The following is a 27,665-nucleotide window of genomic DNA, read 5'->3' on the forward strand; positions in this document are numbered from 1 at the left end:
AAGGAATATTGTAAAGATTGTACCTAAAACCTTTTCTTTTCCCTTGCATAGGCTGGTAGTCACTTTTCCTCATAAACAAAAGCTCAAATCTTGAAAAGATATTAAGTTTATGGCTAATATTTTACTGAACTAGAAAATCATAGCATGTGATTTGAAAGAAAATTAGGAAAATGGGCCCAAAGTTAATGTGACCCCTTATTCACAGAACATGATACGAGGTAAGCGATCAACAATATTTGCTAAGTGAATGAACAAGAGAAAGTGGGTAGAAATGGAAGTACTCAAAATAGTTTCAGAACAAATCTTGTGCTATAACCAATTTAAAGCTTCCCTTAATATAGTCTGAGAATTTTTAGAAAAAGGTACTAGAGTGTATAATACAAATCATAGAATCAGAGGGACTCTTCTCTCTGGTTTCTTTGGTGGCTTGTTGAAGTAACCAAAGGAAAAACAATAGTTGAAGTCTGGAACTTCAAACACAACATCTTATTTGATTTGGCCCCCTCACTTTTGAGATACATATTATTGACTACAAATAAGAAAATGGAGGCAAGTGAGGTTACACAAGTGGCCAACCACAGGAAGGTGGCAGTGCAGGGACATCTGAGGGTCAAGATGCCTCCGAGGGGGCAGGAATGTTTTCTTAAGACTGAGTTTCTGTTTGAGGTGATGGATATGCCCATTTCCCTGGCCTGATCATTATACATGGTATACATGGATTGGAACATCACGCTGCACTCCAGAAATATAAATAATTACTATGTGTCAATTAATAATAAAAATATATTTAAAAAAAAAAAAAACAGTTCTCACTCACTAGCTCTGTGACTGCAGCCAAGACCTTTGCCTCTTTGGGAACTTTGTTTCCATAATGCTAAAATGAAATATAATGGCATTTTTATCTTTTGTTTTATTGGGGTTATTGTGGGCAATCAAAAATATGGCACGAGACTGTGAGGACACTCTCTAGATGTAACATGTTATTATGCTTTCCCCTTGGATTTCTAGAATTTCCTTGTCTTGGCAGGGGACCAAAACCATTCAAATCAAGAGCATATTTATCATCCCAAGATGACAGGGCAAGGGTGTGGCAGGGGAAGTAAGGGTAAAATAAGGGCAAAATGGTGTGTATGCACACTTGCATGTGTGTTCTTCTGATTTTTGAGTGCTGGGGATCAAACCCAGGGCCTCACACAAGCTAGCCACATGCTTAACCACCCAGCTACATCCCCCAGTCTCAAATGATATGTCTATATTTATTTTACCTAAAAGAATACACAGCAGATTCTACCCACTTAACATATTGCCAAAGCAAAGAACTAAGGCTAAGTTTAAAAAAGGCAGAAAAGGGCTGGGGATGTAGCTCTGTTGGTAGAGTCTGCCTACAGTACTGACTGATGTTCTGACCTGAGTGAGAGCAGATGAACACTTATTTGCCTCTGGAACACTGGAAGGTGCAGGGGGTAGCCATCCTTACGGGTGTGAAGAAACAGGAAGGGCTAAGGAAAATGCATTGGATGTGCCACTAAATGTGTACCTTCTCCCAGGTGTAAAACCTCAGAATATTCCAATAGTTTGGATTTGCTGGATTGCAGAAATGTAATGGACTGTAATTACTTTGGTTTTATTCACTTAGATATTTGCAACGGCCTTTGCCCCTTCACATAATCCTCAGTAACTTAAAACATTATTAACTGTCCTATCTTTTGGGCTATTACTTGTGAATCCATGAGAGAATATCTAGGACATCTGCTTTGTTCTGTATAAACTAGGCCACAAAACAGTCTAAATCACATGGGTACTTCTGACATTAGGTAAGTGGACAGACGAAATCGCCTTCTGAAGAAGTTCCTTAATCATGTTTATGCTGATAAATGTGTTGTTATAAAAGTGAATGCTGAGCCCAGTCATCATTCAGCAAGGGACAAAAGTAGGTTGGTGAAATTATTCCACACCTGGAGATTTCTGCAGGGTGGAGAGTGGCTACTGATAAACTTTGATGTACAGTATGTAGGATTTAGAACAGTGTTCTGGAGGGCCTGGCAGGGAAGATTTAAAGAGATGGCAGTGCTTCTCTTTTCCTTTTTGAGGTAGGTATAAAGGGTCCTTATGTGGGGTGAAGGGGAGAAGCAAGCCCCTTCTAGTCTGTTCTCTTGACTGAAGCCACGGTGTAGCAAAGGTATGCTCGGCAAAAGAAGAGTAAACCTGACTCCAAGAGAGGAATCTGCTACAGCCCCTTTGCCAACCTGGGTTAATGAAACTATTTGGGGTTTGGGTCACAGAGGAATTTGAAGGATAAGCAGATTGATTAGTCCTTCCACATCAAAGGGTTCATACCTTAAAATACAAACCATGAAATAGCCTGATTAGAGAAAACTAGAAGGATAAAATGTTTCCCTAAGTTTTATCTTGCTGACTTGGCTCAAATTAACACTTAGGTAGCTGTATTAATAAATATCACTGTATGCTAATGCATTATCAATTAGGGCTGGGTTGTAGTTCACGGACAGTGTGTGTGTTTAGCTTGCACGAGGCCCTGGGATTGATTCTCAGCAGCAAAACAAAAACACTCAACCAAACCACTATCAATTTAGTTACAGATTATCTAATCTCTGTGCTGGTATCAACATAGCTCATAAAATAAACACACACACACACACACACACACACACACACACACACACACACAAAACACATAAATGAAGTTTATTTCTTTAGCTCCCTATGAAAAATCCTTTCAAGAAACTACAAATTTGTAAATAGGCCCTTTTTAAGGGTAGTTGTATTAAAGTTGTATTAAAAATATTTATGAAGATTGCTTTTAATATTTAAAAAATGTTATAAAATTCAATTTTAATAATAGTATATGCTAATTTTGGTGTCTAGTAAAGCAAACTACATGATAAATCTTTCTTGGAGCAATTTCTGTTAGTAATTTCTGATGAATGGTTTCTTTTGTGGAAAAAAATACTGAGAAGTTATAAAATTTGCTACCTTTTTCTATTTTTTTTTTTTTTAACTTTGGCTATTGGGGATCTTAGGGTTAGGTTAATGTTAACGTGTAGCTTTTTTTAGGATTTAAAAAATTATTTATTTTTAGTGCATATAGTTATATATATTAGAGGGGCTTTAGTCAGGACTTCCCCCCCTGCCTCTCGTACTGGGGATGGAACCCAGGGGTGCTTTACCTCTGAGCCAAATCCCAGTCCATTTTTTATTTGTTTTGGTTTTGTTTTTGAGACAGGGTCTTGCTAATTTGCTTAGGGCCTAGGTTAATTGCTGAGGCTGTCTTTGAACTTGGGTTACTCCTACCTCAGCCTCCTAAATTGCTAGGATTACAGGGTTGTGCCACTATACCAGGCTAGACAAACTTTCTTAAAGATACTCTCTGATCTTGATACATACAGATAACTAGCTTCTTTATTTTAAGAGCCCACAATAAAACTCAGACACTCAGATCACTGGACCTAAAGAGGTCGTTCTTTGTAATGAGATGTTAATATATGAAAATATATCATTTTTCTATCCAAAATAAATTTAAGATGGAAACTCAGACTAGATGATAAATGATTAAGAATTTACATACAGCTAGAAAGTAGAAATATCTAGAGAAATATTGTGCTTTCTACCTGAGGCAAAGAATGGCACTAATAAATATGGATTACAAATGCTATGGATTTGTAAATTTGTAAATAATAAATATGGATTACTAGTTTGCTATTGTCACTGAGAATGGAATATGAAAACTTTCATGCGTTTTGGAGAAAGACAGGTCACTAGTGGAGAGCTATGAAGGACAAGGTTTGGACTTGGGCTAAAGCAAAGTCCGTACAGATGAGCATCTGCCCAAAGGCAACTCAGGGTCCCATCCCGGAGAGGTGCGTTTGGGGCTAAGTGAAACTATTTCTTTATTTGATCCATTACATTTTCTTTAATTTGAATCTGTATTCGTCCTCACTATTCCTTTTTTTAAGTGAAAGGGCTGCTTTATTACTTTTCATATGCTCAATTGAAGGAGTTCAACACCATGAGGGTCTTCCTAGTTCTTATTTTTTAATCTGAATCCTGTCTATCTCTCCTGGTTTTTCTCCCTGCTCTTCATAATATGCAGGGAGGAGCAATTCATATTTTATTTACCCACGAGTAGTTCACAGGCATGGGAAGACAGGTGTGTAGGTGAGAGAAATACCACCTAGGTGGACATGACGGGATGTATGCCTAGCAGCATAGGCATATGAAAAGACAGCGTTCTTGGCCAACTGAGATGTTATCACAATAAAAGTAAAGTAAGGATAAAAGAAGAATGATTACTACTATGGTTTGAATATGTCTGTCCCCCTAAACTCATAAGAATTTAATTACCAAAGTCTTATGTAAATGGCATTAAGAGACTGAAACTTAATCCCACTGTGGTGTAGAGTCCTTGGAAAACAATTAAATTAGTCAAGGTGATAACAGTGGAGCCCTCATGGTTGAATCCTGGGAGCTGAATAAGGAGAGACAGAGACCAGACAGACAGATGTGCTCGCCATAATTGTGATACAGCCGATGGGGCCATTGTCCGAACCTGTCTTACATGGTTTGGGCTTCTAGCCCCCAAACCTGAGCTAAAATAAACTTCTTTACCTTGGTGAGTTAGCCTGTCTTTATTATTTCCTTATAGTAACAAAAAGCTGATAGAATATTTGCAAAACTCACCTCAAGACTCTAAGAAATCATTCAATAATCAGATTCAAAAATTTCACATGGCAAATCCCCTATAATTCCAGATGGTCTTACCCTACTAGCAGAATGACTGATGGTTTTTATGAAGCCCTGAGGTAAGTGGGATTCGGTTACTAGAATAGTCCCCTTTTATCTTTCTCTTCTGACTTTGTTAGGAAAAGTTTGTTATCTTCCGGGGTATGCAGGACAGAATTGGAAAGTTAGTCTGTGTTCCTAAAGATAAAGGAGGACTTCACTGTGTATGTGAAATTTAGGACACCTCACAAACTGTTACTGATGCCTTTGTGCAGGCTATTGCTGAAAGTTATGTTGGATATTAAGCCAGATTTGTGCACCAACCTTTCATCAGACTCTTTTAATATCTTGCTCTCCTCGGCGTCTGGGAAACTGTCCTGGCCAGCAACCACTGTATTGCTGCTGGACGTGGTTCCTGCAGATGGGATTAGAAGAAAGATGCTTAGAAACAGATGCATGCAAAGGGGTCAAACTCAAGTCTCAGTTCATTTTAAGAATAGATTTCCTGTAAAAATCCCTGTTTGAAGATCCCTTACATCTTTTGCACAATCTCAGACATTCTAAACAACCTTTCAGCAGGCACCACTGAAACAGGAGAATCCTAGACATCTGTTATGGTCAAACCAGATTCCTTCACTCCCTTGTAAAGTGAGGCTACAACATTCTTGGAACCTATTCTTCCTGGCCACTTAGTAAAGAGCTTATTTATAGCGGCTGGCCCTGCTGTCGTTGCTTTAGTGTTTCTGGAGTTATTTGACCAATGCTAATGAAGCAAGTTCAAGTAGCCAGAGTTTCTGATTCCTAAGCTAATACTTCTCTGCAAGAACACTGCTCTGGTAGCGAGGAGTGGGCAGAGAGGGCATGGGACTTCAGGGGAGGAGGAGAGCACATGTCTCATGAAATGATGCTGATACCTATATATTGAAAGAGATAACACAGGTTGAGTATCCTTATCCAAAATCCTTGGAACCAGAATTATTTCCAAATTTGGATTTTAAGATTTTAGAATATTTGTGTACACGCAGTAAGATATCATGGGGCTAGGGCTCCAGGCCAAACATGAAATTCATTTATGTTTCATATATCTTATACACACAGTCTAATTTTACACATTTTAAGTAATTTTATATCAGAAACAAAGTTCATATACATTGAACCATCAGACCTGTGGCCTCACGTCAGTGCTCAAAAAGTTTCAGATGAAGCAGTATTTTGGATTTTGGATTTTTGGATTAGGTTTGTACAACCTGTACTGTTTAGGGCATTTTAGTTAAGCCTGGGACAATATTAGCAAACAGGAATCCCACAGATACAAGTAGGAAGGTCCAGAAATGAGACTCGTAAGAGTGAATTCAGGGCTCTTCTTGAAATCAGCCTAAAGTAAAAGCTCCATGGTAATTCTTACAAAATACTTTCATTTATTCCAATTAAACACCCTAGAGTCTCAGTTAGCTATTTTCAAGTCATCTTTAAGTGAATGTATGTACAGGAATAAGAAAAAGTAACAGACACATATTCATACCCTTCTAGAGATTCACCGAAAGAAAAATCCAGAGACGTATTACAAGACGCCTACCCAGGTCCCTCGTCCTTACCGGAAGCGGCTGCAGAGGCCTTGCTGCTGGCGGTGAAGCGGTAGAAGGGCGGGTTGTCACAGTGCTGGACGATGGGGTTCACCGGCTCAGTCTGCTGCAGCTCAAAAAGAAGTTCTTCCATGGTTTGAATGGTGTTGTTACGGCACAAGTATATGGCCACCTTCTTTATCTGGGAAGAAAATAAACAAGGGATGCTTTCCAGAACTTAGGCCTCAAGAGTGCCAGGCTGGTAACTCACATCGCCATTCAGGAGCACCCTCCTGTGGTGATCTTTGAGCTCTCCCAGGCTGATCCAGGTGGGATTAGAATTCACCTCGCTGCACTGGCATGGCTAACAGGTCTGTGTTGTTGAAGGCCTTACCTTTTCCAATGGTTTTATTTTTTAAAGTTACCCTCTGGGCACAATGATTGAATCTAAGCTAACAATTTGCCATTAAAGGCCCATTCTCAGAAAGAATTTTATTTATACAAACCATGGGAAAAAACTGCTAGCTATTTTTGTTTTAAAAGGAATCTAGTCCCTTTCTATTTTTCTCTCCCCTAGAAGCAAATGACTTTTAGCTGGCCTTGAACTTGCTATCCTCCTGCATCATGCTCCAGAATGGCTAGGATTAGAGGCATGTGCCACCATGCTCAGTGTAGTTTAAAATCTTAAAAATAACTCTGGATTCAGGGCTCTGCAATACTGCAGGCCTCACAGTCCAACCGAAGCATCTGTGCTGCTACGAGGCTTATATGATTCAAATTGCAGGAAGAAATAAACTCTCTTGCAAAAGCAACCAACACGGAAATTGCCAAGTGAGTTTGCATTTTAAAGTGCTATCCTTCTGTTGATTCCATTACCTTCCAATACAAACAGCAAATATCAGACATCTTCACTTGGTTCTCTCTCCTACCACCTGAATTTGAAGAGAAAACCCAGAATTCGCTGTATTTTAGTTGTTTCAAGAGCATCCAGTGTCACTCCCATGCTAGTACCAATGTTTGTAGAAGGCAACTTTTGATAACTGTTAGAAAAAAATTTGCCCCTTAATTCATAGGTTTGTGTCCCAAGGCTTAGAGAGAGCTAGGGGATGACAGTTGTCAATGCACATGGCGTTAAAGGGAACTTCTATGCAGTATCTGGAGGAGCTCTCGGGAGATGAGTGTGACTGGCGAAACTGCACATCTCTATTTTAGTTGGAGCTGGGAGCATATTTCAGCTTGCAAATTGCACGAGGCAGCCCCAGCAGGAATGATACCTCCTGAGAGCCCAAGAGGCACTTACATAGGGGAGGAGCACCGTGTCACTGCTAACCCCGCACAGGCTGACCAGGAACTGCAGCGTGATCCTCAGGTTGTTGCTCCATTTCTCATTGTTGGCTAGAGCATTCCAAGCATTTTCCATTTCTGGTCCAGGAACTTCATCTCCATACTGTAACAAGCAAAATGAAAAACAGTCCTCATGACATGTGTGAAGAACATTTGATGGAAAGTAGTTTTCAAGGTCATGGCCATCTTAAAAATACCAATGGGGGGAAATGGTCGTTCATCAGAAATACGTCATTTTTTTTTCCAGCGGGGAGTAATTTATAATGCACAAGTCATTCATGTGCAGTACCTATGAAAATGAGCTTTAAAAAAATATATTAGGCTTCTTATTATTTTTTCGACTGCAGTAAAATATAAATAAAGTTTGCCATCATAACCTTGTTTGTTTTGTGTGTGATGCTGGGGACTGAACCCAGGGCTTCACCCATGCTAGGCAAACTCTCTACCAAAGAGCTATACACCCCAACACTCAGCAGAACATTCTTACATGTGGAGTTTAGTGGCATCAAGTACATTCACACTGCTGTGTAGCCATCACCACCGTCCACTCCTATCTGTGTGGTTTTAAAAGACAAATCCCATTTTCCCTGGGATTGCACAAGGGTTCGATCCACCCAAGGCTTTTTCTGAAGATGGAGCCATGTGACTTGAGTTTACCTTGGCTGTCATGTACATGAGGTTATTCAGGACCAGTGAGGTGGCTTCTGGAGAGCCCCAGCCATTTCCTTTCAGCCCATGAGGGGCTGTCACTTCTCCTTCTCGGTCCTTGACTTCGTCCTCTGGGCTGCTGGGGCTCGACCCAGGGAGGAGGAGCCTGCTGTCCACCAGCTCGATGTTGTGCAGCCAGGGCAGCAGGTAGGTGAGCATGATCTGACGGCCATTTGGGTGTGTCGTGGGGAACCGCTGGCTTACCTCTAAAGAGAAGCATGGTGGGACTGGATGTTGTTATTCCCTCAAACAAATTAAATGCGAACACCATCTTCATGATTAAACAATGCTTTCCATTTACAAAACCCATTTTCATATACAGTGGCTCCCCAAGGCCACAAAATCATCAAACCAAAGATTGTTCTCAAACCCATCGCTCCACATCTGGTGCTCTGTGTGGGAAAGCGGCACCTTGGGGACAGCACAGGCTTGGTAAAAATGGAGTGAGATGGGAGGCCTCAGGAGGTCAAATCCACTGCTAGTGGAGGAGGGCTATTAGAGTGGACAAACACAGGCCTGGAGGCAGAAGGACATGTGTTTGGGTTCTAGGTCCTCGGCATAACAGCTGCCTGGGACTCTAGGTTAGTAATACAACCTCTCTGCTCTCCAGTTTACTCATGTGTACAACGGGGCCCCGTGTGAAGACTAGCCGACACAGTCACAGCGTACACAGCACGCTCAGCACAATGCCTGACTCCATCAGGCCCCGGACAGTGGTGATTAGGGTTGTTCTGACAGTGAACATCTCTTTCCCATAACCCAGTGACTTACAATGTGTCCTCCATGACACATCAATTGCTAACAAGTGAGATGTGGACCCCCAAGAGGAACAAACTCAGCCTGTGGAGTCTACTTGAAAAGTGCCCAGGACATGGAAGGTCCTGCCAGGGACTACACTTCACCTTGGGAACTATGTGAACCAAGGTCAGAGCTCCACGTCCAGCCGGGCCATTTCCCCATTATTCTCCCTATTGGCATTTCTGCATTGCTTCACTGCCTGCAGCATTTAATTTTATAATCTGAATAAGCAGTCTACAGAGAAAGAAGCATAGCTTTATGTTTAGCAGGAGGCCCTGCAGCTGTCTCCTATTTCTCCTACTACAGAAGAAAGCGTTTTATCCAAAGGGGAAGCTGGCGGGCCTGGTCTCCTGCATGTGATCCAGCGTGACACAACCTCACTGGTAGCACTCGTGGCTGCTGAACAATGGAACAACCCAGATACCAGGAATTACACTAAGGTAACACACTAGATCCCCCAAATGGCAACTCTGATCAACTTGGTCCTATTCCTACAATTAAAATTAATATTTTCTATTTTGAAGAAGAATAATGTACCACAATAATCAGATAGCACAAAGCTGCTGTTTTCCATGGGTCAAAATTTTCAAAATGTACTTAGTTTCTAAGTTGAGGTATTACATCTGATGCTATGGACTGTGGAGATACAGACTTAGAATCTTGTAAAATGAGTACATTCACTTATTCCCATGTACTGGGCATTTCCTAGTGTAAGCCACCTGGCTAGGCATGACAGAGACTTCCAAGATTCAACTAGAATCCTGGTTCCTGCTTCTGGGAAGGAGACTCTGAGACAAGCTATGCCAGCAAGTAACTCTAGGGCCAGGGAGAAAGTGACAAATGACTTCAGAAAGACACCAAACTTTGTGGGTTTAGTGGAGGAAAATGGCAGCTGTTTGCAAAGATTCAGGACAGTTTTATAGCAGAACTGCTTAAATTCCACTAGAAAAGACCAATGCTTTGGAGAGGGGGAAAAGAATCTGGTCAGAGCAAAAGTACCATTAAAAATACCTATTTTAATTTTAATTTTTATATATTGACTTACTGATTTATGATTTACTTATTTATTTATTGAGGGTCTCCACGTTGCTGAGGCTGGCCTCAGGAGGCTGGCTTTCGATCCTCCTGCCTCAGCCTCTTGAGAAGATGGGATTATAATCATGTACTGTGGTCCTTGGCAAATAAACAATAGCTATCTTTAAACCTATCTTTTTTATATGGTATAAAAATCTATAGACTTTGGGTAGCAAGGGTAGTCTTCTAACATAATACAAAATCTGGTTATTTATCATGTTTATTGCATCTTGTTTGCCGGACACAAAGTCCAAGTCTAGATCAGCACCTGGGTTGTAGAGATGTTTTTGAAAATAAAATAAAATGGCACAACCATGGGAACAAGTCCTTACTTACTCCTCTCGAAACAATTTAAATAAAATGTGCAATGACATCAGTGGGATGCTACGTGTGTTTCCCGGCTCCTCTGGGAGGGGCCTGAATGACTTGTCTCGCTGTTTGTGAATAATTAGGTCACTTGAAATTACAGGCTATCAGAATTGCACCACAGGGTTTACGACAGTACTGGTAGTAAAAACAAGAGCAATCTATTATGCCCTCTTAGTTTTCTCAAGTTATTTTAGAAAATTCTTCAGAAATCAAAATAGCCATCAGGTAAATTCGTGAAGAAAATGTAGGAATGCCTGCTGGCCACTCATTGTCTGTCCACGGCTCCTACTTTAGCTCTAGTCTCTGTTTCCTCTTTTCTCAGTCACACCACTACGAGCTGATTTGTGCTGCCACCTCCCTGTGGAAACTATCTGTAGTTACCAATGGATCATGAAACCTGAGGGCTTATCCTTTTATTTTTTAATACTGGGAATTGAACCCAGGAACACTTTTTGCTGAACTATATTCCCAGTTCCTTTTTAAAAATTTATTACTAAATTTGCTGAGAGTCTTGCTAAGTTGCTGAGGCTGTCCTCAAACTTGTGATCCTTCTGCTTCAAGCTTTCTCTTCACTGAGATTACAGGTGTGTGCCAGCCGCCCAGACTAAGAGGTCTCTTTTAGACCTGTGATCTCTGCTGTTGGAGGCTGTGGACTGCTCATTCCTTCCTCCTACATCCTCTTATTTCTTAGGTTTCCCCAAACCTACCCCTGGGTGTTTTCCCTCCTCTCTGAACACGCCTCCATTCCTTCTGTGCCCCTCGCCTAATCTCCAAGCCTTTCAGCCCATGCTCTCTCCATTCCTTGTCTCATCTGTGCTCTTGGCTCCAACCCCTTCTCTTTCTTTCTTGGTACTGGGGATTGAGCTCAGGGGCCCTCAACCACCGAGCCGCATCCCCAGCCCTATTTTGTATTCTATTTAGAGACGGTCTCACTGAGTTGCTCAGTGCCTCGCTTTCGCTGAGGCTGGTTCTGAACTTGCCATCCTCCTGCCTTGGCCTCCGAAGTCGCTGGGATTACAGGCATACGCCACCTTGCCTGGTGGCTCCAACCCCTTCTATTCTTCCAAGAGTTTCAGGTGCTGCCTTCTCCCGACTCAACTCACGTCTACCTGGGGATGTCCCGCAGAGGCCTACAGCCACCATCCCAGGCTGCGCTCATGATCTCTGCTTTGTCCTAACCCTTCCGCTCCTCCTGTGCTGGCTCCCCAGGTGGATGGTCACAGGCCTCACGCCAGGACCCTTCTGTACTATCACTGGGCTGGCTTAATTAAGGCCCTCACCATATTTTGTTTCCTCCTCAGGTGGCTGTCGTCATCTCTGATTGAATGCTCTCTAAAGCCACGCTCCACACTGCAGCTCATCTTCCTAGAATGCACGCTGATCTTGTCAAGCCCTCTTCTTATTTGAAACTCATCAGTGGCTTTCAGAACCTGAGCAACTGGCTTAGATGCCCCCTCTGTTCAAAGGGTTCTGAAGAGGTTAAAGAACATACAAACTCCTCAGTGCATGACACAAAGCCTTTGAAGACTTGACTTCTGCTCCCCGTCTGCTCAAGTCCGTGCCTAGCTTTCATCCTTCCCTGCTTGCCACACTGACCTCTACATGACCTCCCATGTGCATCAGGCTGTCTTACTCCTCTAAGCCAAACCATACACTGTTCTCTTGGTCTGTAGTGCCCACCGACCACTGTCTGCTTTACATAGTTCTTTCAAACTGCAGCTCAGACATCAGCGCCTCTGGGAAGTCTTTCTTGGTACTCCTGACTCAACAACTGATGACTCCCTCAGCAACCATCTCCACCTCATGCACTGAGCATCCTCTTAACAACTGCACTTGCCACATGTATCACAATCACCATTACACATCTATCTTTATGACTAGACTGAACCTTCCAGGGAGAGACTGCTTTTTGTACCTCTGTATTCCTGGGGCCCAGATCTAGTGCACAGCATGTAAGCATCGCTCCAAACTTGGCTGAAGTCAATCAAAATAAATTTTAGTTTTTCTGACCAGAGAATTAATTTACTAAAGGTTTTTGTTAAGTCTCTCCATTGTTTCAGGTACTAGACAAAGATCTGACTAACTCTACCTCAAGTAGATGGTGAGATGTGTACAAAGAGGTAGATTTTTAAATTAGATTTTAAGGAACGTAGGAAGTTAGGGAGAGGGGGAGGATGGTCATTCCATTCCCAGCAAAGGAAAAAGCATATGTAGAAGCAAGGACTTAACCGAGGGCCTGGCATGTTGGTCCAAGATGAAGTGAGAGTGGAACGGAGAGTTCTTGGATACAAAGGTGAAAAGCAAGCGTTAGGAGAAGGCGGTTTTATAAAATAGCAATTTATGGCACTGACTTTGGAGGACGCCAGAAGTAGATTGGCTATTTCCTACCTATATCATCTTGAGCAAATTACTTAACGTCTCTCAATGTTAGTTTTTTCCCTGTAAAACAAGAATGATGATGACATGTGGTAGGTGACAATGCCATGCTGGGGCCACGCCAGTTGCTTGGCTTTCATTGATTTATTTTATTTATTTATTTAAAAAATTTTTTAAAAAAATTTACCCAGACTGCATTTTGATCATTGTACACAAATGGGTACAACTTTTCGTTTCTGTGGTTGTACACATCATTAGCTTATTTTAATCTGCACACCCCGCAATGTAGTTCTTGTTATCATAGATAAGGAAACGGACTTTAGAGGTTCTGTGACTTGCCAAAGGTCAACTAGGAGTGAGTGGCAGGGCCAGGTGGTCCAACTCCAGAGCTTGGTTTAACTACTCGACTATACTGTGGTTGGAAAGATTAAGTGATAAATGCAGGGCCGAGGGTGCAGCCTGGCACAAGTTCGCCATTCAGTAAATGGAAGCTGTCTCTAACAGCCATTATGTTTAGGATGCCTGGGCGGAGAGGTGTGAGTTGAGAAACACCGTGTGAGTCCAGTTTTGCATCGTGAAGCACACAGGATGCACTGGAGTCGGGGATGCAGAGGCAGAGGACTGAGGAGGAGCTGCGCCAAGGCAGCGGAGATCAGGTGGAAACGGGGGATGAGTTCAAGAGACCAGCGTCTGCCTCTCAGCAAGGAGTCACGTGCGCTCAGGCAGAAAGTTAATGACAAATGCAGTTCTTGTATTCTCATAAAAGTTATTTGTGAAGATTGCTTGTAAAAATGTGCCAAAAATCAAGCTCTCATCTTTTTAATGTAGCAACACGTTAGCTACAGAACAACACCACTATCACTACTACCCAAGCATCTCACAGCAATTGAAAGCGATAGTAACTGGGCACTGTGGTGCACACCTATAATCCCAGTGGCTTGGGAGGCTGAGGCAGGAGGATTGCGAGTTCAAAGCCAGGGCTCGGCAACTTAGCAAGGCCCTAAGCAACTCAGTGAGACCCTGTCTCTAAATAAAATACTGGGACTAAATAAAAATTAAAAAAGGCTGGAGATGGGGCTCAGTGATCTAGTGCCACTGGGTTCAATCCCCAGTACGAAAAAAAAAAAAAAAAAAAAAGGAATTGTAGGTATTATAATTTATACTGCCTATATTTAATTTCTTTGGAAAATTCACATACATAATGCATGTGAAAGTATTTTTAAATCAATCTGAGCATCTTTACATTTGTCATTTATGCATATGTACGTTTATACCTATACTGTCTTATAGATAATCACGTTTTTAAAACATTCTAGAATTTATTTTGAGACATAACTGGATTTAGTCTAAAGTAATTCTGATCTATAAATTTAGCATCAATAATATTAACTCTAAAATTACACTAGAATTAAAAAAGGGAGATTATTTAGAACAGAAGACAGGATCACACATCACTCTAGACTAAGGCCTGGTACCTGAGAACAGCGGGAGGGTGAGCTCAGGGTACATCCTGGCCAGTTCTGAGGACAGGAGGGCCAGCGACACACTGTACAGGGGTGGCAAGGGGCCGTGGGTTCCGTAGAGAATACTGCCAGGTCTCTGTTCAGAGGACTTTCTTCGAGTATACAAAAAGCTTTGCTTCAAGGATCTATTAAAAGGAAAGTTTAAGAAAACAGTTATGAGAAAAGCTTTAGCTGGACATCTCAAGACCATTTGTATTTAATACAAGTTATCACAACTGCCTATTGCCCACCTTAAGACAGGATTCAAGGTAAAGCTATCAGTTATTTATGATGTTTACGGGACATTCTGTAATTTTTTTTTAACTCTTCACATCCACCAGTGACATACAGAAACAAATAATAAAAGTGTTCTATCCTCAAGGATAAAAATTTTCCATGCCAGAAAAATGATACGTGCCTGCATGAGCTGCATGGAGATTTCGTAAATCTCTCTGTTGGTGTCAGAAGCCTTGAATAGAACAAGGTTTAACAATGTCACTATGTCGAAGGGATAGTTCCTAAAAACAAAAACAGCACAGTTTGTAAGACAGCCTGGCTAATAATCCTGCTAGACTGTTCTCTCTCACAATTTTAGATGCCACACTGACTTCAATCACAGATACTAATATTCCTTTGCCCATTTGGCCGGTTTCAACCTTCTTCTTTTGCCACTTGTTAGAAGATAAAGGAAAACAATTCTTCTTGTGTGAAGTGGAATGTTCTGACACAGGATAAAAGTACACTAAAACTCTATTTGATATCAACAGACTTTAATGAAAACCAAACATAAACAGAAAGGACTGAAGAGGTCCTGTGTGCTAAATTTCTCAATAGCTCATTGAATTAAGATTTTCATTTGATCCATCTAAACCAAATAATTATTAGGAACAATGTGCAAAGCACGGATAATGTGAAGTTGGTGAGGCTGGACTGCAGCTTCATTAGGGAGACAATGGGTACAGTTTGGTTCTAATGAGTGTCAGGAGGGCAGAATCCACAGCTTGTTACAAGAATCTGATGAGGAACACCGACTGGGGCTGTGGGGTTAGGAAAGACTATTCTGAGGTGGAAACGAGGAAACCAAGCATTGAAGCACCTCAAGACACCAGGTCATGGAAGGGGCCGGACTGGGCATTTTCCAGGCAGAGAAAAAGCATTTTGAAGGATTATGAGAATAAAACAGCAAGACACCCTCTGTAAGAGGAAAGAATCTATGTGGAGTCGATTGAACAAAGGAATAAGTAGAGGAAAAGGAGATGGGAAAGAGCAGGAGGTTGGTGCCACAGATGACCAGCCAATGAACTTCACCCGAAAAGGTGAAGGGCATCACTGTAGGATTCCCAGCCGGGGAGGGAGGTAAGGATGTTCACTTATGAAAAATCTCCCTGGATGCTTTGTGGAGCATGGCGTTTAGGGGCCAAGAGTGAACGCTGTTATGAGAATCCAAATACAGCCTGCTGAGGACTGGAACTGGGGCAGGGACAGTAAGACAGGAAAGGCTAGATCTGAAAAACACTGAGGAGACGACGTTAGCCAGATCTGGCAATCGCATGTGTGGGACAGGAGCTGGAGGAACGGGAGCACAGAGAACAGGTTATGTGTCAATCAGCAGGATAAACAAGTGGACTGTGGAAATAAAAGCCGTTTTTTCTTGCTGTGTAGTATTATTTAAGATGTCTTCTTTTCACTATATGTATTTTCTCAATTTATTGTGGAAAAGAGGTTACGGAAAGAAAATGCCTGGTAAGGTGGAAAACTAATGAGTAGAATAGTCTATATCAAGAGGTGGGTGGCTGATATTTATTTTTGGGCAACCTTCAGAAAACAGAAGATAGTGGGGAGGTGAATAGCATAACTGTTTTTTCCTGTGGGTTCCTTTTTTTTGCTATATAATTACACTGCCTTAGAAGTTCTGTTTTAGAAAAATCGGCCTTTAAGAAAGACATAATTCCACTCTGGAGACATCCCATTTTATGGTAAGAATTTATAGTGAGAATTGGTTAAGCACATGAAAAAGGTTCTGAATATATTTTCCTTCTAAATAATTCAAGTAACACAAAGGGCTGAAGGATCCTCTCTGAAGATGGTTCACTTGCACAGCTGGAAAGTTGGTGCTGGCTTTAGATAGGTGAATAAAATAGAATAAAGAAATAAATCCATCTCCTTCTTCTCCCCCACCCCCTGTTGTCCCTATATCAGAGACAATAACTGTTACATTTTGTCTCTTTTCTAAGTATACATACAAACGTATACACTGAAATATCCCTCCCCCAATGTCCAGGGTTTTAAACATAAATGTGAATATGTTGCTTTGTTTTTTGATGATTTGTTTCTGTCATTGAACTATGGTTCACTTAAGTGTTAACAGCTGCATAGTATTCCCCAGTACAGAGATATCCTAAATACCCATTCTTGTAGTGAGTGCTATGATGAGTTACCTACGTGTTCCTTTCAGGACTGGGCACTTCATCCTCCACCAAAGAGTTGGCAGCTAAATTCCCTGAGCTGAATCATTCTCTGAAGACTACTTTTAGCCCAAGAGATTTGCCTAGGCCAAGGTCATGCCTGCTACGCAGCAGTACCTGTGGATTCTCAGCTCTGCTAAATCCTGTTTCCTTCACTTCCCCATGGTCATGGGTCCCAAGGACACCTCTAATAGATCTCCAGCACTAATCACAGAATCCCCATCTCAGAACCTCTTTCCTGGGGAAGCTCATCTCTGATAATGACAGACTTTTAGGATATTTTCAATTTTCCACTATAATGTGCCACAAATACCCAATGTGCAAGTATTCCTTTGAAAAAGATTTCTAGAAGAGATCATGTAGGCTCAAAGGCACATTTAAATTTCTGGTAGAGGCTGATACATATTGCCTTTCAAAATAATTACTTCAAAACAATTACTTTTCTAGAACTTTTTTTTTTTTTTTTTGGTGTTGGAAATGGAGACCAGCCTCACACATGCCAAACACGCACTCTTACCTCTGTACCCCCAGCCCGTTTGATCTTCAAATGAACACAGTATAAAATGGCTGTGTCTGACGGGACCCTGGGGAAGACCCACAGATGTGGTGGTGGGCAGGGGGTGGCGAGAGCGAGCACAGATGCCTGACGTTTATGTTATCATGTGCTTACTTTGTGCCAGGTATCAGGCCAAGGCTTTGACCTAGGCAGTAATTTCATCTTCACAAAAAGCTAAGAGGCCTAGAGAAGTGAAATACTTGCCTGAGCTCATGGAGAGTCCCTTACTTCTGAGCTCTCCATGAGCTCAAATATGTCTGACTCCAAAAAATTCAAGCTCTGACCCACAGTTTATCAGCCTCCTAGACTGCCGGCAGTAGTGCACTCCGCAGACAGACTAACTGGAATTCTTACAAATGGCAGCAGCTGGAGGCACACCTTTCTCACTTGGAAGCAGAAAGGAAACTCCCTCCAAGTCCCAAAGGAGTAGACCCACGTCACCAATAGCTCTCCTCCCTCCCTTCTTCCTTCCTTCCTTCCTTCCCTCCCTCCCTCCCTCCCTCCTTCCCTCCTTCCTTCCTTCCTTCTTTCCTTCCTTCCTTCCTTCCTTCCTTCTTTCCTTCCTTCCTTTTTTATTTGGGTACTGGAGACTTAACCCAGGGGCACCTGATCACTGAGTCACATCCCCAGTTCTTTTTATTTTTTATTTTGAGATACGGTCTTGCTAAGTTGCTTAGGGCCTCATTATGTTGCCAAGGCTGGTCTCAAACTTGTGATCCTCCTGTCTCAGCCTCCCAGGTTGCTGGGATTACAGGAGTGTGCCACCATGCCGGGTTGTATATTTCAGTTTCAAGGGGAAGGAGCAAGTGACATTCAGTTAAAACCCTTAGACACGGTATTCATCCAATTCAGTGGTTTTTACAGCCCCAGAACCAAAAGAAGAGGTCGTGGCTCCAGGGGCGTGGACAGCAAAGGGCCCAGACAGCAATGTCTTCACAAGTTGTCTGTCTTATGAAAAAGCAATTTGGAAATCTCAGAGCTGATTTCTCTTGTTCTTATTATGTTTATCATGCCAACTCTGATTAGGCTGTGTCTTCTCTAGGCAAAGCTAGTTATTAAACAGAATATTCCACAGAATATTTTAGTGATAATTGGTTTTTCATCATAAACTAATAAAATTAGTTTTATTAGTTATGAATATATGAATATATTCATATACAAAGAAGCACAGGGAAGTACTGCGGGGTCACTGGGGATCCAGAGGCAGGAAAGAGGAAGATAAAGCCTCCCCCTCAGGCAGGGCCAGGCACTTGACACGTAATTAGGACATTCACTGAGTTGCTTAAGATATGGAATTCACGCAGAACAACACTGAAAGGAATAATAGATACAGAAAACGAGGGAAACCCAGAGAAGGAATAAAGTAGAAAGATTTCAAATAAGCCAACAGGCACAATAAAACATCTATATCTCTATGTTTCAAATAGGTTTAGAAACGGAATCTTGTTCGTTCAGTATTAGTTATTCAACATCAGTAGAAAGTAAAAAATAAATATCTGTGATAGTATGGAATAAAAGTAATAATAAAATTAATATAAAGGTATATGTGAGGAAAGAAGTTAAATGAGATATGAAACTATGCAGACAAAAGAAATTTTGGAAATTTGGGAAATGCCAAATAGTTTGGCCAAATAGTTTAGAACTATGTGGCAAAGATCAGGATGGCTTTGAGGCGTTCTGAAGAGAAACAGGTAACTAGTTGGTAGGGGTCACTTCACACTGCTCCTCTAACAGCTAGTGACTAATAATAGTGTTGGTGGAGTGCTGCCCATGTGCAAGGCTTCAGACCAAGAGACAGGTTTTTATTTAATCCTTCCTCTATTATTACTCCCATTTCACAAATGAATAAGCATTATAGTACTTGCTCAAGTACACACAGCCTGATTACAGGCAGGGGGGAGGATTCGAACCCAAGATAGTCTGTTTCTAGAGCCCGATTTACCAAACTCTACTCTCCTGAGAAACTCCAGCTGGCTGACTGAACCAAATGAGGCTATTTGTCACTTGTTAGAAGTGTGATTGTCACTTGTGAATCATAAGCTTTACTTGTTTTTCTTTTTAATAGATGGATGTTATTTCCTTAAGAATGGACATTTTACTTTTAAGAATTCAAGTTTTCTTCTAATTAAAACAAGTTATATTTCATGTATGTATAATACATCAAAATAAACTATTTTCATGTAAATTATATATGATCAAAATGTAAAAATGTGTTCTACTGTCATGTACAACAAATTAGAACAAATAAATCAATTAGGAAAACAAAAGAACAAATTAAAAAAAAGAATTCAAGTTTTCTAGGCTTAATTTAAATTAGAAAAGATTTAAAGTTAAGGCAAAACAAACAATGACAAAATCGACCCCTGAAAAGAAACCCAATGAAGTTATTTTAAGATTATGTTGGAGGTTCAAAATAAGAACAGTGGAATTCTTAAGTACTGGCATGTGACGAGAACTCTGGTGAGTGAAGTTAGCGACTGGTAATGGCCTGTCCTCACGTACAGCAGAATGTTTGCCTTGACCTGAGACCTTGGAAATCCTTCTAGGCTGGTATACGTTTCCTATCTGTTGCACGCTGGCCTCATTGAGCTGCATTTGATTTTTTTTTTTTTTGCTGGTGGGGTGTACTGGGGATTGAAATCAGGGTATTCTATCACTGAGCCACATCCCCAGCCTGTATTTTATTTAGAGATAGGGTCTCACTGAGTTGCTTAGTGCCTCACTTTTGTTGAGGTTGGCTTTGAACCTGTGATCCTCCTGCCTCAGCCTTCTGAGCCACTGGGATTACAGGTGAGTGCCACCGTGTTTGGCTGCATTTCATGGCTTTTAATCAAATAGTCACACATATTTTGTGAAAAATTCTTCAAAATTCATATTGTCAGTTCTACCATCACTTTTGTCTTTACTTCTCCTGGTCCTGTTTTCAATCTCTCCAGAGTCAGAGCACAGCACACAGCACACCTTCACTGTTTTGACTGGAGATCAGTAAGTTCATCGTAGACACATGCACATGTACACACCTACGGTCTTTTACTTCTAGTAAAGAAACCAAAACAAGCAATATAGAGAACTGATTTTCTTTTCCACCCATTAGTATAGCTGAATGAATAGAGGGATCGATAAATTAACTATGCAAGTGGCTAATTCCCTCTTCGAAAACTCAGGTCAGAAAACTGAAATTCACAAGAGGATTTTTTTATTTCAAATGCAATCTTTTAGGTATTTTAAAGTCAGTCATTACTCAGCCATAAAGAAGAATGAAATTATGGCATTTGATGGTAAATGGATTTAACTGGAGACTATCATGCTAAGTGAAATAAGCCAGACCCCAAAAGTCAAAGGTCTATTGTTTTCCCTGATATATGGAAGCTAGTCCAAAATGAGGTGGGGGTAGGGGGGAAGAAGGGAGAGAGGGAGAGAGGGAGAGAGGGGGAGAGAGAGAGAGAGACAGACAGACACGGGGGTGGGGGGATCCTATCAACAGAAGAAAGTTTAGTGGAGTAGAGGAAGATTGGAGGGAGGGAGGAGAGACAGTATAAGGGAAGAACAGTGGAATCAATCTGACCTAACTTTCCTATGTACATATATGAAATACCACAGTGAATCTCACCATGTACAAGATACTAATAACAAAACCTATAAGTAAATACCAGAAAGATCTGTGAGTAGAGGGAAGGGAACAGGGAGGAAGAAAGGAGAGAAAGGGGAAATACTGGGAACTGAACTAGAACAAATTACATTCCATGATTTTAAAATTATGTCAAAATAAATCCTAATGTTACATAAAATTAAAAAGAAAAAAAAACACAGAAAAAGTCAATTGTTAGTGATCCTTAATAAATGAATCTGCTTACAAACTTCAATATTCTTCTAAAATAAATCCAGCATATGATCATTCTCAGGTGAAGAGGAGGGGGAAATTATTTATTTTATAAGAAGGATTCTTTGCTTTAGAAAATGTCATGTAGGAATCACTATACAGACAACTTGAGAAATTTACAACATGACTCAAGTTTGTGTAAGACTTTTTTGGGAACATACTTCCAAAGATAAGACAAATAGCTTATCTTAGTTACTTTTACAAGCACACTTACAGAAACAAAGCAAAAGCAGAAAACACCAGAAATGTTTTTAAAAAGAAAGAAGTGCTGAAAACTTGAGTGCAGACTGCATCAGCCTCCCTGGAGCCTGGCTAGACTACACAGGCGGAGAATTTATGGAGAAAGTGAATTTAGAAAGGCAGCAGAGCTGACTTCTTAAATCCTGAACTTGTCCTGTGGTGGGAATAGTCTAAGAGACAAAATAGTTGAGGACGATGTCTTCAAACATGTATTAGTACCACGGGGTTTTATGAGCTAATAATTTTGCAGCCAGGAGTATTGATGAAGTTGAGACTATATTGCTAAATTCATGAAGCATTGTTCTCTAAGGAAAAAATACCTTGGTTTAGCAGAGGCATGTGGTGTGGTATTTTATGAGATGGCTTTGTAGTGAAATAAATTTAACTATGATAGTTCAAACCAAGTCCTTTGGGGAAAGGACAGTGAAGAGGGGAAATCTATTATTATTATTATTTTTTTAATCAAAGAGGTCCCAGTCTCAGATTCTAAGTACATTTTTTAAAAACTGAAGGATCATGTAAATAAAACTTTGTTTTCAGAATGTTGAAATATCTGAAAATAAAAAGAACACTCTGAAGACTTTTTTTTGTAACAATGTTAATTTGGTAATGTCTAGTAGGTATGATTTTTAGTGACTCATATATCAAGAAATAAAATTTGATAGAAAATCAGACAGTGGGGGTTATTTCCATATGCTATAAGTTCTATGGAGAAAAATGTATATAATAAAAATTTTACTACTAAGATTATGGATAGTAAAATGTTTATACATGAAAAGTTATCTATTTTTATAAAAGAAAGATAAAAAATTTCAAGAGGAACCTGTCTCTTTAAACATCATGCTCATTTTGGGTATATTGAAACTAGATGTCTTCTACAATACAGTTCTTACTAATTTAGATCCATAATAGGTTGAAATTTAAAACTAATTCACTTTTATTCCCTTGATCCATTAGTTCAAGATGACTATTTAAAATGCCAACATTTAATTAAAAAGGAAAATTGATGATCTATATGAATCTTTTCAAAAATAAACGAGCTGCATTCTCTCAAATTTTCCAATGCATAAATTCTTTCTTAGGAATAGCTGATGCAATCTGGGGGCTCTTCATTAACCCTTTCATCTCATCTACAAAATTATTTCCCTCAATAAATTGTAGTGCTGAAGAACTTCATTACATGACTAATTTGTATAATAAGGGTTGCTGTTTTAATCTTGGGGCTGGGGGGTAGCTTGGAGGTAGAGTGTGTGCTTAGCATGAAGTAAGTCCTGGGTTCAGTCTTCCCCAAGAAGGTGTAATCTATGGTATTGATATTACATGTCCTTTGTCCTATCCACCTTCCTCCCGGCTCCTGCCCCATTTCTGAAGTTTTGGACAAAGAAAATTTCAACATCTTAAGTTGCTTCCTGGGTTTGATTCAGTCTGCAGATGGCTGAAGAGTTTATAGTCCATACTTGCAACAAACATTTCTAGACACTCCTTTAACTCTTTAAATGTATCTTTATTGTTCTCAAATTCAGCTCTCATACTTCACTGTGAATTTCTGGGTAATTCAAAAACAAGGATACTATAACAAATCACTTTCCTAATCAAATGAGAGAAGTCAATGTAACTTCAATTTTAAAGGGGTTAGTTTATCTGCTGGGGACATATAAGGGGCATTTTGTATTCTAATAGCTCTCAATCATTCATATTGTGAATAGCAACCTTTATTATACTTGCCACCAGTCCTTACTTACAAAAAGTCATACCTGCTTCCACACACGGTTGCTATGGCTTTGAAGCAGCCGGATGCAAGTTGGTAGGAACCTGTGTAGCATCGGTCAATGGCCCAATTAAAAAGATTTATTTGATCAGGATTAAGTTCCAATAGCAAGACCACAACTTCACAGCCAAGTTGATGAACCTGAATACACAGAACAAATCAATCAATCATATTTAATGAAAGAATGTTCTAAGAAAGACACAAGAATAAGATTAGCTAATATGAATTGGGTACAATAAAAGAGGCGATTGAGCATTCATTGTTTAATTTTCCTGTCACATACTCTTGTCTAAGAGGATGTGATGCTGCAAACAGAACTGACACTTATAAACTATATTTAACTCTAGGGAGGATATACATGTTCTCAAATTTTTAACCCTGAAAAGAAAGGTTATGTCATTGGTAATGTTCCTTTTTTTGCATTTAAGATATTTCTGAGAAACACATGCATTTGGTTTAAATCAAATATAAAAATGGATATCCTTCATGTATATGAAGTCTTTTAAGGAAAAAAATCAGAATATGAGTCTTGATTATAAAATAAACTGTGTGAAGCTCAGTAACCAATCTTTCAAATAGAATTATAGTTTCGTAGTGAGAATAAGTCAAGAGATACACTATATAACACAAGGACTACAATTAGTAGTGATAGACTGTATTCTTGAAAATTGCTGAGCATACATATTAAGTGTTCTCATCCCCCAAATGATAACTATATGAACTAATACATGAGCTAGATTTAAACATTATAGAATATATACACACATAAGTCATATGCATATACATATTTAAAAATATGTTGTATATGATAAATACAATTTTATATGTTGACTAAAATATAAATTTGAGAAAAAAGAAATACAGTCTCAACAGATTTGTTGTAATCAGAGGCTTTATATGGAAAAATACCACCATGGATAAAATGCTTCATTGAAAATTCCCCAAACTACTATTAAAATTTTGGAAGGTCAGTGAGCATGTGCATTCATCTGGGAGAAGCCTGGTGCCTCAAGGCTATACCCCCCTCACAAAATAACAACTTCCCATCTTTTCTCGAAATTGCCCAGTCTCCTTGCTGGTGGCGACCATATGGAAATCGAACAATCTGGCTTGTTTGTTTACTTGCTGGGTCTGGGTCCAGATGGGAGTGATATTCTAATTGGATGCACAAGCATCTTCAACCTAGTTGCCCTCATCCCCCTTACATAATTCACAACAGATAAAAGCTGACGATACTATTGCAAAGGATATGAAAATAACATTTTCTTAAAAAGTTAAGTTTGACTTGAAAGAAAGCAAGTTCTTATTGTGCTTTACAAACTTTATATTGAGGTATAAAATATGCAGAGATAGTGCATAAGTATATGATGGATTATCCTGAACATGCTAGTGTGATCATCACCAGCTCAGAACTAGTATATTGCCATACCACTGAAGCCTCTCTTGGGCACTCTCTTAATAGCCTCCTGCTCTTCCCTGAAGCAACCACTATCCTGACTTCTACTACTATTAGTTTGGGCAGTTTTTAAACTCTATATTAATGGAGTTATATAATTTTGTGTCTCACGTGACTTTAATTTGCATTTCCCTGATGCTATAGACTGCGCGTCAACACAGAATGCATGTGTTAAATCCTTATGCTGAATGTTACAGTATTCAGAGATGAGTTCTTTAGGAGGTGATTAGCCCATGAGGTGCTCATATGAATCTGATTAGTATCTTTATAAAAGGGTTCCCAGATAACTCCCTGCTCCCTTCCACTACCTGAGGATCCAGCAAAAAGATGGCCATCTAAAAACCAGGAAGTGGGCCCTCACCAGAAACCGAAACTGCCAGCACCTTAATCTTGGACTCCCTTGTCCCCACAACTGTGAGAAATAAATTTCTATTGTTGATAAGGCACTCAAACTATGGCATTTTGTTACAAATGCCTGAATGGACTAAGATACCTGATTTATAATGGACTTCATAGTTTTTTCTTACGTTTATTTTGGACATTTAGATAATCTCTTCTGAATTGCTTAAATTTCTTGCTCATTTTTCTATTGTTTGTATATACCTATTTGCAGGGGTTGTTTATATATTCTAGATAAAAACCCCTTGCTAGTTATGTGTTACAAACATCTTTCACTCTATTAGTAACCTATTCATGCAATTAATGGTGTCCTTTGCTAAACAAAAGTTATTAATTAGTCCATCCTTATACTTAGAATTTTGTATTCTGTTTAAGAAACCTAAATCTAACCCCAGGAATGAAGATATTCTTTTGTATTATTTTCTAGAAACTTCAGTATTTTAGATGTTACATTTAGATCTACAATCCATCTACAATGCAGTTTTGGGTTTAGTAAGGAAGGAGTCAAATTATACTTTTCAATTTTTAAAAAATATGGTTTTCACTCAAATAACTTGATGAAAAAAACACTTATTAAAAAAAACTTCCTTTCCCCCACACCTTCTGTAGTGCCACCCTGAGGTAAACAAAATGTAAACATACCTGATTCATTTCTTGCCTCTCTATTCTACTTCATATATATATTTATCTATTCTCTGGTCAATATTATAGTGTTTTCACTACTATAAGTTTATGGGAAGTATTGATTTCTGCTGAAGTAAATCCTCTTGCTTTGCTTATGTTGTTTAAAATTATCTTACCTTTCTAGGTCTTATACATTTTCATACATATATATTTTAAAAGGATCATGTCAGTTACCACAAATATCCTGCCAGGGTTTTGACTGGGTTTGTAATGTCTTTATAAATTATTTTGGTGGAAAACTGACATCTTTATAATATTGAATTTTCTAATTCATGAACACAGTCCTTTTTCTCATTTATTAGATCTTTAATTTTTCTCATTACTGCTTTACATATTTCTATATAAAGGGCTTTATACATTTTTCTTTGATTTATTCCTAAGTAATGTTAGTGTCTAATTAAAAATGCTATTATTAATGGTATATTGTTTATAATTTACTTTTGTAATTGCTTAGTGCTCTATACTTAAATATAATTGATTTTTTCATTTTGATCTTTCATTCAGCAATTTTGCTAAATAAATCTACAGATTCTTTTGAATTTCCTGTATACATAATTGTGTCATTTGTGAATAATGAGTTTTATTTCTTCTTTTTTCATTTCTTATATTTTTTCTTTCCTAATGTGCTCGTGAAGATCTCTAGTATAATATTAATAGAGGTGGTGAAGGTGAACTTTCTTGGTCATTCTAATATCAGAGGGAATACTGTCAATATTAACTATTAAATACGATGTTTACTATAAGGATGTATTTTTTTAACAGACACACTTTATCAAACTAACATTCTTAGTTTCGCTAGTTTTTCCTCATTAATGAGTGCGAAATTTATCCAGTGCTTTTTCTGCACAGTTCAATAATCTCATACTTCCTATTCAAGATTCTATTAATATTAATGAAATGACAGATATTTGAATATCAGAAAACCTCACAGTTCTTGAATAAACTTAACTTGATCATGATGTGTTATCTTTTTTATATCTCACTGAATTGTTTTCCAATATTTTGTTTGAAGTTTTTTTCACCTGTACTCATGAATGAGATTGTCTTTTAATTTTCTTTCTTGTTACATCCTTGTCCACCTGATTACCAAAGTTATACTAGTCTCAAAAATGTACTGGGGTGTCTTTCCTCTTGATCTGTTTTCTCTTTAAGAATTTATATTAATCAATATAGTTTGTCCCTAAATGCTTGGGAGAATTAATCAGTCAAGCCATCTGGTCTTAAAATTTTCTTTAAAACGTTCAATTTACAGATTCAACTTTTTTCTCATATATATGACCAGTCAGATTTTGCTTTCCTTCTGTTGTATTTTTCTAAGATTTTGTCTACTTAATCTAAAACTTCAAGTTCATTGCCATTAAGATATTCATATGTTCTTTTAATTCTACTATCTGTAGTATCTGTGGTAATAATCTTATTTGTATTTGCCTTCTCTAGCTCTGTTTTCTTGACCAGATCTGCTCTCTATTTATTAATTTTATTAGTCTTAACAAATGCAGTTTTTGACTTTAATGATCATTACTATTAATTTTTTCCCTTTCATTAATTTTTGTTCTTATTTCTATTTGTTTCCATGTTGTATTTTGAATTTAATATGCTTTTTTCTAACCTCTTATGATAGACACTTAGGTCATTGATTATCTGCCTTTTTTTCTTCTCCTATGTGCATTTAAGTCTATATATTTCATTCTAAGCAAGGCTTTATTTGTAGCCCACAAATTTAGTATGTAGTATTTTCATTATT

General features: G+C 39.1%; 1 protein-coding gene across 1 annotated transcript in view; it reads right to left on the reverse strand.

Annotated features, from left to right (window-relative positions):
- Nucleotides 1-27,665, reverse strand: part of FRY (FRY microtubule binding protein) — a 274,897-nt gene that overhangs the window by 68,609 nt on the left and 178,623 nt on the right. Inside the window, 8 exon segments of the mRNA XM_079137248.1 lie at nt 5,065-5,155; nt 6,336-6,504; nt 7,603-7,749; nt 8,304-8,560; nt 14,447-14,579; nt 14,581-14,619; nt 14,892-14,991; nt 23,369-23,523. Of these exon segments, the coding sequence (XP_078993374.1) occupies nt 5,065-5,155; nt 6,336-6,504; nt 7,603-7,749; nt 8,304-8,560; nt 14,447-14,579; nt 14,581-14,619; nt 14,892-14,991; nt 23,369-23,523 (1,091 nt within the window).

This window comes from Sciurus vulgaris, assembly GCF_902686455.1.
Source record: "Sciurus vulgaris genome assembly, chromosome: 4".
NCBI classification, from domain to species: domain Eukaryota; kingdom Metazoa; phylum Chordata; class Mammalia; order Rodentia; family Sciuridae; genus Sciurus; species Sciurus vulgaris.